Source organism: Fukomys damarensis, unplaced genomic scaffold (assembly GCF_012274545.1).
Source record: "Fukomys damarensis isolate Sample0158 unplaced genomic scaffold, DMR_v1.0_HiC HiC_scaffold_31, whole genome shotgun sequence".
NCBI lineage: Eukaryota > Metazoa > Chordata > Mammalia > Rodentia > Bathyergidae > Fukomys > Fukomys damarensis.
In genome coordinates this window covers 11,797,210-11,809,519 of record NW_022900943.1, presented here as the reverse complement: position 1 = coordinate 11,809,519, position 12,310 = coordinate 11,797,210, and the positions used below count along the sequence as shown (strand labels likewise).

The window sequence follows — 12,310 nt, the reverse complement described above, 5'->3', positions numbered from 1 at the left end:
GGGGGGCGCGTTGGCGCTGGGCTCCGAGCACCCGGTCCAGGGCTCCGGTGCTCCCGTGGCCGTGCCTGGCTCCCAGATAGGAAATGGAAACTCGGGCACTCCTCCCCGGCGAGACGGCCGTAGCCCTGTCACCTCACTGTGGAAGGGTCTGCAGACGCTGCGATCCGAGGGAGTCCAGAACGTTTGGGCCCCCTGCATCAGCGGGGCGCGTTGGCGCTGGGCTCCGAGCACCCGGTCCAGGGCTCCGGTGCTCCCGTGGCCGTGCCTGGCTCCCAGATAGGAAATGGAAACTCGGGCACTCCTCCCCGGCGAGACGGCCGTAGCCCTGTCACCTCACTGTGGAAGGGTCTGCAGACGCTGCGATCCGAGGGAGTCCAGAACGTTTGGGCCCCCTGCATCAGCGCCTCTACTGGGTTTGAAAGCTGTCTTAGGCGAGGTTAGCGACCTGGACTTAAGGGGTTGTTTATTGTAATCTGGAGCTGGGTTTAAGAAGGCCTGGTGTGTAGATCCCTGGATTTTTAGTCCCACAATGTTTTCCTTAATCCTCACCTTACAGTATTCCCCAGTTTCAAGCTATTACCACCACCATTGTAGTTTAGGCACTGGTAACTTGAAAGCTCAAAGTGCTTTTGGCTGTGAGGGCTTTGTGGGAGTCTCTGATAATTGTATGATAAAGACCAGTCTAAGAATTCCTGTCCCACAAATATCTTACAGTCTATACCTGGACCCCAGACTCATATTTTTCGTTTTTGTCTTGTTTGTCGTCGTTATTAATCCTTTGAAAAGTACGCATTCTACAGTTGGTAGACCACAGTTCGGCTCCACTTCTGAGGTTTGAAATAAATGCATTTCTTTTTCATGTGGCAGTAGTTTACAAGCCACAAAAGCTTGAAGAGGTTTCTCTCCTTCATAGTTTTACTTTTTCAAGACTGTGCGGACATTTCAAAATAGCTAACAAATTATGCTCTGGAAAAGAGAGCCCCAAGGAATTTTGTTTGTTAATTGCATTGTTGGGGATTGAACTCAGGGTCTTCATACTAACTACATCCCCCCCATAGGTTCTTGCTAAGTAAATTGCCCAGGCTGGGATGGAGTTTTTGATCCTCCTGCCTCAGCCTCAGAATGCTAGGATTCTGCAGAATGCATGCCACCAGGTCCCTGAGTATCTTTTTGTTTGTCTTGGATATTTTTCCCCTATTAAAAAATGTTTTAGGGCCCGGGATTTAGCTGAGTGGTTCATCCACCTGCTTTGCAAGTGCAAGGCCCCAAGTTTTATCCCTGGTACCACAAAAACAAAAAACTTAGTGTCTTTGTCTAGTGTTCATAGCTGGTTTTATACTTGATTTCTTGGTGTTTGTGATTTATGTAAAAATCAGTGCTCAGATTAGTTGTCATCTTTGCTTTTGAAATAATTGTACCTTTCTTAAATACAGTGGGCTCTTGACTTAAGAAATTCATAGATTCCTGAGGGCTGGCTGTAACTCAGGTTGGTTGTAAGTCAGTACACCTGAGACCTGGATATTTACCTAGGTACCCGCTATAGTTAAAATAAGGCAGGTGAATCTTCCATTAACCTGATTAACCCAAGGCGAGGGTGCACTGTACTATGTAACTTTGAATTGCTGTGTTTCAAGTGGCTGATGACTTTTTTCCTTGCGGTCACAAGTGCATGTAATCAAATTTTTTGAAATTTCCTTTTCGGTCTGGGGATTTAGCTCAGTGGTTCGGTGGACTGTCAAAAAAAAAAAAAAAAAAAAAGAAAAGAAAAGAAAAGAATCCTTGATGAATTTTCCTTTTCTATCTGGGGACAACCGTATATGATTTCTTAGGATACTCAGTTACTTCAGAACTGAAGGATGAGAATGTGTTCCTGGGCGACACTATAAAATCTAATTATCAAATATGGACATGGCTGCGTTGAAGAAAAGTTAGGGTTTGAGTTAAATTCAGGGGAAAAGGAAGCTGGTTTCAGATTCTGGGAAGAACTTTTAAGGATAGCAACCTTTGTACTTCTCCCAGTACAGTTGATAATTCACTATTTCATTTTTTTTCAGCCCATTGGTAAACAAATGGGCATAAAGAATAGACCTTTGCTGCCAGCCATTGACTTGGAGAAAGAAAAGGAAGACGCTGCTTCCAGCTGTGTTCACTTTCTTTTTAACTGACAAATAGCCTGGACAGTGATATAATCTCCGTTTCTCCACGGAGAGTGTAATGTGCCTCTAGCATGCAGCTACTACTTTGGCATCACAGGGCTGTCTCCATCCTGTAAATGCCTTTCCTCATTAGAAAAGACATTTTCCAAGACATTTTATTGCCACATTTTGAAAAATGTCATAAATCAAATATACACAAGTCACAGTAGTCCCAGCTATTCTGGGAGACTGAGACAGGAGGATCTCTTGAGCCTTAGGAGTTCAAACCATTCTAAGCAATTTAGACCTTGTCTCAAAAAATAAATTAAAAATTACAGTGTGTCATTATGAATCCATTTGTTATGTCAGTTGCTTTTAATCCTTTATCAGACTCACTTGTATTTTTTTTTTTTTTGGTACTGGGGATCAAACTCAAGTCCTTGTGCTTTGGAGGCTGGCGGCAACACCACTGAGCTAAATCCTTGGCCCACTTGGACATTTTTTATAGATTCTTAGCATACCACAAAATTGCAAGTACATACTTGAATTTAACAAGACCCCCTGAAGATTCTGATAAACATAAGAATTTTAAAATGAATGTTGAGAGGATAGTCATGTACTCATTTGTTACCCTGTGAAGTGTCCTTCCTGGCTTCGTATGATCAGCAGTATTAGCTTTGCATGGGTACCTCCTTACGGGTTTATGGAAGCAGAATCCGTATTTTGACAAGGTTTTCAAGTGGTCTGTATGCAAGAATCTTGTGTTAACGACTATTTTTGAGAGTCAAAAATAGCAGGTAACAAGTCAGTACTGTGCGTAGGGTTACCTGTCTGGAAGGTTGAGTTTGAGGCACTGTGGGATTGGGTCTTTTAGAGAAGACAAATGCTGATCTCTAAATTTTGATAATCTAGAGAGAGCGAGCTCCTACTACTTTGCAAATATTCCTTCTTTGTCTTTCATCCCCTGCCATTACATGTGGATGTGGGTGCTGAACCACAGCTAGAGAAGAACTGAGTGGTTTGCCTTTGCCTCTGCACTTTTGCAAGTGGAGTGAAAAATAAAAATATTTGCCTATTTAAAAGAACGTGCATATACACTTGTATGTTATGTATGATGTGAAAGATACACATTCTCATGTTCTTTGTGTCTTTTGTCATCTCTAGTCTCCTGGGAATGACTTCCCCTCTGCCTTATTTGAGTGCTGCACTTTGTTTTTTCTTCCTAGTTTTCCCTTGCATCATTGTTGCAGTTCTTCCTGTTTTCTCAGATTTCTTTCAACCCAGTAAAAAGTCACAGCGCAGTCAGACAAAAGTCCTAACCCCTGCTTTGCCAGAATTGAAAATCCTACATCCCTAAATTGTAATATGGTGGTTCTCGTTTACTTCTATGAAACATTGATGGATTGTAGTTACATACCCGAAGCTTTATAGGTATTTCTAATTTCTAGATAATCTCACCCCTTTCCCCAGTTAGCATAATGACAGACCATTTTGAACCTATAGTTGCATTGGATACAGAACTTCAGTCTTCTTCAAGTAAGTTTTTCCAACACTCTTCAGTAGCTGTCCATGATTTGTGAGGCTTGGCAGAATAAAGCTGTGAGGAAGTTGATATGTAATGGTTAATAATGACTGTTTAAGAAAGACTGGAAGAATATCTATAAATTAATAGGTAATTGAGGGAAGAAGTCTGTCAGTCATAGCAGGTGTGAAGAAAGGCAGTTACACCTTTTATTTTTGACCACCTGAAATAAAAACCCCTGATTTAGTACGTTAATGAGCTTATTCTTTATTATTATTATTGCTGTGTTAATTATTAAGAACAGACTCTTTTTCTTCGACTTCTCAAATGTCTTATTGTGTTAGGGAGTTGTTAATTGGGGTAAACATTAGTTATAAAGCCAGGACATGAGCAGCGTTTATTTGGTCCTGTTTTAGGAGAAGTAATAATTCTGAACTTTAAAGAGTTCAGTTTTCTTGTTTCATAGTATCATTGAAATGGCCAGCTAAATTATTTTAAGGAAACAAAGTGGAGATTTATTTCTGTAGTAACAAAGTATCAAAACCCTGGGCAGTTTAAAACCGCAAAAATTTGTTCTAAAGGTTGGAATTCCAGGTGTCAGTAGGGAGGAGCTCTCCAGCGACTAGTATGTATGGCTGTGTTTGCAGGAAATCTTGATTCTTAGTTTGAGGCTGTATCACTGCAGTCACATGGCCTTTCCCTGTGTATCTTCACTGTGGTGTTCCTGTTGTATCTGTTTTTGTCCTTATTTATTTTTTGAAGTCCTTGGATTAGAGGCTTGCCCTAATCATCTCATTTTAACTTAATTAGTCCTTTAAAACCCCTATCTCTAAATAGGGTACATTCTGAGGTACTGGGATTAGGACTTTATGATATAAATTTTGAGAGGGCACGATTCAGCCTATAACAACAGAGTTTGTTTCTTTAGTTAAATGTATTCCTTGATACCTCTAAATATGACCTATTTCCAAATAAGGCTACTTCTGAGGTCCTTTTTACATTTTTTAAAGGCTGGAGGATTGAATGCAAAGCATTTTGCCTGTTGACCAGGTACTTTTCCACGGAGCTACACCTTCAGTCCACTGAGGTGCTCTAGGTTAAGACTTCAACATACCCCTTTAAAAATATGGGCAAGTTACAAGATAATTTGACCTGGAACTCACTATGTAGCCCAGGCTGGTCTCCAACTCACAGCAATCCTCCTGCCTCATCCTCCTGAGTGCTGGGATTACAGGCCTGTGCTACCATGCCCGGCCCATTCTAGACATCCTCTTGATAAGACTTAATAATTTTTGCAGAAAGGTAGGAGAACTTCAGGCAAGTGGAATGTTGCTATAGCATAAACAACAGTAATAATTATTCCTTGCTTGATGTCTTTTTCAGCTCGATTTTTTAAAAAAAATCAGTGCTTTAGAAAGATAAAAAATATTTGACTTAATGACTTTATGAACACAAGGTCTTAAAACATCTTAATTTCAAAATTTACCTTTTCCCTTTCTTACAGTGGATTCATTGTTTATCAAAATAAATAAAATTTGCCGGGCATGGTGGCACATGCCTGTAATCCCAGCACTCGGGAGGCTGAGGCAGGAGGATCACTGTGAGTTCAAGACAAACCTGGGCTACATAGTGAGTTCCAGTTCAGTCGTGAGACCCTGTCTCAAAAAAACTAACTAAATAAATAAAATGTGAGAAGTTCAAACTATTTTAGAGTTTTTCTGGCTAGGTCATGAGGTCACAGCAGCTTGATACACCTTTCAGTGGTTCACAGAGTAGCTAATGTGCAATGGCTTTTACAATTTATTGGGGTCCGGAGAGGATGCTAACATCAGAGACCATAATTAAGAATGTTTCAGGATCACTAATTTGCAGTGCTGTGAATTTTATTGTAATAGTTTGGCTTGGATGTTTGGGTAACTAGAGATACAGAAAGGATTAAATTTTGAGAGAAGCACTTCAGTACATTTTTCTTTTTTTTTTTTTCTAGTTGGAAAATGGATATACCTTATTTGACTACGATGTTGGGCTGAATGATATAATTCAGTTACTAGTTCGTCCAGATCCTGATCTTCCTAGCACATCTAAACAGACTGATGTACAGACCAAACCCTTTTCTAATAGTCCACCTAAAGTAAAGAAAACCGCAAGGGTGGGGTCTACAAGTCAGCCGTCTACATCAGCTCGTGCTTGCCTCATTGATCCTGGCTTTGGACTTTATAAGGTATGTTGTTTTTGTTTGTTAAAATACAGATGTCTGTTCACTTCTGGATGTTGTGAATAATTAAACTTTGTCATTTGAAAATAAAGATTAGGATGTTTAACTTTTAAAAGTCCTCTTTAAAACTCTTTGAACTATATAAAAGTATGTATAAAATGTATATATACAGTTTAAGAATAACAAACACCTGTATAACTGGAACAAAATTAACAGTGCTATTTATGTGTATTCTGGTACCCATGTTCAAGAATTTTTCTAGAAATTTCTCCCCAGGAATACTAGTGGTGGTTGTCCACTCATAGGATACTGCCAAATTTAACTGCTCTTTATGTTGTTCCAGTGGTCTGTTTATCCCTGAGTCCGTATTGTTCTAAGTACTGTAGACTTACATATGTTTCTGATATCTTCCATATCCCAAATTTCATTCTTCCTCAAGGGCATCCTGGTTTCTTGGCAGCTCGGAGAAGTGATGTCTTTACGGTGTTGAGTCTTTTAATTCATGAACATGATAAACCACTGCGTTAATTTAAATCTTTGCTATCTTAATGAGTGCTTAATATACCTTGCTTGGTTTACTTCTGGTAGCTTTGTTTCTGATCCTGTTATAAAAGGTCATCTTTAAAGATAATTTATTTGCTGATACACAGAACATGACTCAAAGGCTTTGTATCTAGCAACTATTTCAAATCCTACTTTAAGAAATTGAATGGCAATTATGCTTTATTTTTTAGTCTTTATATTTTGAGAGAGGGTCTTGGTATGTAGATCTGGCTGAGTTTGAACTCACTATGAATCTCAGACAGGCCTTGAACTCACAGTAATTCTCCTGGCTTAACCTCGAGAGTGGTGGGATTCTAGGCATGTACCACCATGCCCGGAGTTTTGATGTCTTTATAATACGTTATTTTTATCGGGATAAATTGGCACCTGGACTCAATTTTTCTAAGCATTTTCAAGATTAAAAAATTGGTAGGTAAAATAAATTAAGAAAATGCAAATAGAGATACATTAATTGTGAATTTGTGGAAAATACAAACATCCATATGAATGGAAGAATTCTAGAAAACTAACAAGCTTTATCTCAAAAACAAAACTACATTAATGAATTGTTTAAATCTGTAAAGGAATAATTTTGATGTTACCTAAGTTGACCTGCAGCATAAAGAAGGAAGGATAGCTTCATGCTTTTTAAATTTAGTTTAACACTGATACTAAAACTAGAGAAGCACATGAGCATCACTTACATTGATGAAAACCCAAGTTATAGTGAATAGGATTATGACTGAATGTTAAAATTAATCCCTTTACCATATATGGTTTGTCAGAAAGTGGAGTTAGGAGCCAGGGATTAAGCTCAGTGACATCGCCAGCTATCTCAAAGCCCTAAGTTCAAACCCAGGTAATACATACATACACACATACAAAGGAGTTAGTTCATTTTTAGGGAATGTTTTAGTACGATTCATTGTTTTAATAAAGAACTGCCTGATTTAAAAATTTTTTTTTTCATCTAAACACAAATTTGATTTCATTTTTGGGATAAAAATATATCCCTGGTAAGAGGAACAGATAAAATTGATGAACAGATTAAACGATGCTTGGCATCATAGGAAAAATGAAAAATGAAGCATTGCCATTGAACACAAGAGCCAGTCAGAGAGCCAGTTAATGCTGCTATTATTTGACATCTTTTTGGAAGAGAAGGCAAAATAACTTATGGATAACTGGGAAAGCTGGGAAAATATTTTAGAACGTTATGGACAGTTTAAGTAGTCATTTCAAAACTAATATTTTCATAATGGTTTTCTTGCTACAGTCAGTAGTAGAGAAAATTTATAACAGAGAAGACAAACTAGTAGTGGTGAACCTATGGTACACATGTTTTTTGTTTTTGTTTTTGAGACAAAAGATTGTATGAGTATTTTTCTATTCAGCTTTAATTGCAGTGTTGGCTTTTTTGCAGGGGGCATTTAGTGATAAGTTGTTTTGGGGTTGCAGTGTGGGCGCTTGTGTTTAAAAGGTTCACCATTACTGAACTAGAACAGTACTTCATGCGGTGTGCTCTCCCTCCTCTCCTTCCTCTCTCCCTCCTCACTGTGCCAAGTGCTGTTCAGTCCTGGGGGTACGATGATGAAGAGCTGTGATCCTTTCCTTTGTGGAATTTCCACAAGGACCATGTCTTACTGTTTTGTTTAAAGCACTGTAAGCCAGCTTGCCATTTTGTCTATGTTACCTATTCATTTCATATCTCTTAGGGATACCTGTACTGGTCTGTTTCTTTTTTCTTGTTAATATAATACCACACACACAAAAATATAATGCCACAGGTGGGGATAAGTTATAAGGAAAAGAGGTATATTTTGGCTCACTTCTGGTCAAAGGGTGAGGGGATTACATCTGGTGATGACCTTTTTCCCCACCAATCCCAAGATGGCATGGGACAAGGGACAGGCAGTGTGTGATCTTTTTCTTTTTATAGTGAGCATACACATTTACTGCTATACTAGGCATTGAACCCAGGGCTTTGCACATGCTAAACAAATGCTCTTTTTATTTCTTTTGAAATAGTCTCACTAAATTGCCTAGGCTGGCCTTGAAATTACAGTCCTGCCTCTGCCTCTGCCTCTGAGTAGCTGGTATTACAGGTGTGCATCTCCACACTTGGCTCTACCTGCATCCATTGTTTTTATTATTTATTTTTTTATTTATTTTTGGTGCCCTGGATTGAACTTGGATCTTGGATTTGCTAGGCAGGCTCAGCGCTGCTGAGCTACATCCCCAGCCCTCACTGTGCTATCGCATCTGCCCTATTTTTTTTTTGCCCTAGAAGTGCAATCTAGTTGTGTTGTCCAGGCTGGGCTTGAGCATTCCTCCTGCCTTAGCCTCTTGAGTAGCTGGAACTACAAGTGCATTATACCTGTCTAAATTTCTTTTTTGTTGTTGTTGTTTATTGAGACAGGGTCTCACTGTGTATTGAGACTGACCTGGAACTCAACTTTGTAGCCCAGGCTGGTCTGGACTCACAGCAATCCTCCTGCCTCAGCCTCCCAAGTGCTAGGGTTACAGGTATGCGCCACCACACCTGGCTTATACCTAAGTTTCTACATTCTTAGTATGTCGCAATGCAAAGTAAACACAAACTTCAGAGGTTACAGACCATACTCAAATCATATGTAATGTTACCAGTACTCTACATTTTTTTCCAGTTACTTTTAAAATTTATTTTAGAATGTTTATAGATTTATAGCAGAATTGGGGAAATGGTAGAGTTTGTATGTATCCCACACTCATTCTCCTATTTACACCTTATATTAGTATGATAACGTCTGTTGTAACTAATGAACCATATTTTGTTAGCTTTTACTTAGTCTTTTTTCCTATCCCAGAAGTCTCACCTAGGATATCATAGTAGGATTTGTCATATCTCCTTAAGTTCCTCTTGGCTTGTTTTTATTTCATGGAATTTTTGAGAACTGGTAAGGTATTTTAAAAGGTTTTTCCCTGTTAGGATTTAACTGTCATTTTCATCTTCATTAGATGAATTTATCTGTTTTGGGGAGGAAGATTACAAAGGTGAAGTGCTATTTTCACCGTGTCACATTTAGGGCAGGTGCTATCCACATCCTGTTTGCCAAATATAACCGCTGTCAGTAGGAACTGAATGTTGCTAACACTTGTGAACCGCAGTCACCTGGCTGAGTAGTGCTCAAGTTTCTACGCAGTTAACCCCTCTCCCGTGCCCTGTACTGTGCTCTTTGAGGGGAAGATAGCTGTGTGTAGTCCACATTTAAGGAGTAGAAAGTTATGTATTCACTGATTTGAGGGCAAAGTTTCCACAGCAAATTTGAATTATTTTTATCAAAATAAGTTGATGTTGCAGTTTTGGCCTTTGGAAGCTTTTATACTTGATTCTTATGTCCCTTCAACATGCCCCTGTTATTGTTGTTGCCAACCCCCCACACATTTTTTTCATTGTTTTGTTAGCTTGCTTGCTTGCTTTTTTTTTGGTGCCAGGGATTGGACTTGGGTCCTTGCACTTCGGAGGCAGGCAACGAACTTGCTTGCTTGCTTTTGAGTCAGGGTTGCATTGTGTACTCTGGTCTGGCCTTGAACTCACTAGCTCTGGCTGGCCTCATTACTGATCCTCCTGGCTCTGCCTCCCAAGTATTGGGATTACAGGAGTGTGCTGCAACTCCCATCTTACCCCTCTTTGGCAATACTGGGGATTTGAACCCAGGGCCTTTGCACTGGGCTGCATTTCCCAGCCCTTTGTTACTTTGAGACAGTCACTAAGTTGCCTGGGTTGGGTTTGAACTTGTGATCCTCCTACTTCAGGCTCAGCTGGGTGCCATGGGGCAAGCCTTTTATCTCAATAGCTCAGAGAGGCTGAGGCAGGAGAGGATTACTAGTTTGGGGCCATCATAGCCACCAGTTTAGCAAGTAGCAAGACTTTGTCTCAAAATAAAAAGAGCTGCAAATGTAGCTCAGTACAAAGGCCCTAGATTGAATTCCAAGTACCACCAAAAAGAGAGAGAAAGAAGCTTATATCTTATATATTTCCTGTCTTAGTCCCATAATGAACCATTTGTCTAGGGTGGCCTGGTATTTTTATTTGGAGAATAATATTAGAAACTGAGACTGGGCCAGGGATTTTGGGTCAGTGGTTCCACCACCTGCCTCGCAAGTGCAAGGGTCTGAGTTTGATCCCCATTACAAAAAAAAAAGGAAGAAACTGAGATCTGGGCTGTGGGTGTATTTCTTTCTTTCTTTTTTTTTTTGGTTTTTTGAGACAGGATCTAACTATGTATTTGAGACTGACCTGGAACTCACTATGTAGCCCAGGCTGGTCTCGAATTCACAGCAATCCTCCTGCCTCAGCATCCTGAGTGCTGGGATTACAGACATGCGCCACCACGCCCTGCTGTGGGTGTATTTCTTGCTGCTTGTTTCTAGGGTGTCAAGGGTCTTCAGCAGGGAAATCTGTCTATATATACTAACCTAGCAAATTTCCTTCTTTGCCCTGTGTACTTCAAAGAAGCCAGGAAATTAGTTTTTTCAGTGAGTCTTTGCTTTTTTATTCTTAGTGTTTTGGCTGTCAACTTTTTTTTTTTAATGGTACTGGGAATTGAACCCAGGGCCTTCTGTATGCCAGGTAAGCACTAAGCTACATTCCCAACCCTTTATTTCACGTTGAGACAAAGCTCACTATATTGCACAGGGCTGGCTTCAAGTTTTGATCCTTTTGTCTCAGCCTCCTAATTACCTGGGATTACAGATGTGTGTTGCTATATCTGGCTTTTTCTTTAATAGTTGTTATGCTTTATATTAATATATAGTATAGATGTTAAATTTTTTTTTTTTTTTTTTTTTTGTACCCGGAATAGAACTTGGGTCCTTGTGAGGCAGGCAAGCAAACCACTGAGCTGAATCCCCAGCCCCCTCTAAAGATTTTTAACTTTATCTGCAAACCTGGTTTTAAAGTCCAGTTAAAATTCTTTCTTAACTATATGCATTTGCAAGTCAGTTTTAGGTTAAGATTCCATTTCCTCATTTAGTAGCACATTGGACCGTGGCACTTAAATTCTAAGAAGACTTTTCTTATATAGTAATATTTTTAAACACTGCATTTAACCTTCCTTGTTGGTTAAAGAAGCTGAATTAGATTTATTTGCTTTTTTGTGAAAGTCAGTAGTTGCCATAAGTATGTATTTGAAATTTTTACTAGTGGCGTTTCCTTTAGAAGCCCTTATTTCTGCATATTCATTCTTTTCATGAATATATGGATATCTAGTATATATATTTGTACTGGGTATTAGGGATAGAAAAGTAAATAATAATAGCCTTCTTGGAGCCTTATTTTTCTATTTATATTGTTTTAATTAGTCGTGCTTGCAGTACATAATGATTGTATTCCTTGTGGGGAACTGGTACAGGTACATAACACATTTTAATTTTTTTTTTATGTCTCCTCCCCCCTCTATCTCTTGGTCCCCTTCCCATTTGCAAAAGCTCTATCTCCCTGTTTTGTATTATCTATCTCTTATTTTGCTCTTTGTTTATAATTTGGGTTTCTGGTACTTAGGCTTATTAGCTTTTTAGTGAAACTAAAGACCACTTAGAAGCTACTTTTTTCACCCCAGGTACTGGGGGTTGAACCCAGTGCATCATGCATGAAAGGCAAGTGCCCTAACACTCACACTCAGCTACATCCCCACCTCTTTTTTTTTTTTTTTGGTGCTGGGGGTCAAACTTGGTCCCTTGCTCTTGCAAGGAAGGTGGCAGAACCACTGAGCCAAATCCCCAGCCCCAACCCCAACCCTTTATTCTCGCTGCGTAGTTCAGGCTGGCTTTGAACCTACAGCTATCCTCCTGCCTCAGCTTCCCAGGTGCTGGGATTACAGGCCTGTGCCATCACACCTAGAAGTCATCCCCAAC

General features: G+C 39.6%; 1 protein-coding gene across 1 annotated transcript in view; it reads left to right on the top strand.

Annotated features, from left to right (window-relative positions):
- Window positions 1–12,310, top strand: part of Uhrf2 (ubiquitin like with PHD and ring finger domains 2) — a gene marked incomplete at its 5' end in the record, with an annotated part of 75,226 nt that overhangs the window by 560 nt on the left and 62,356 nt on the right. Inside the window, one exon of the mRNA XM_010610723.1 lies at window positions 5,645–5,878. Within this exon, the coding sequence (XP_010609025.1) occupies window positions 5,645–5,878 (234 nt within the window). The remainder of the gene's footprint in view (window positions 1–5,644; window positions 5,879–12,310) is intronic.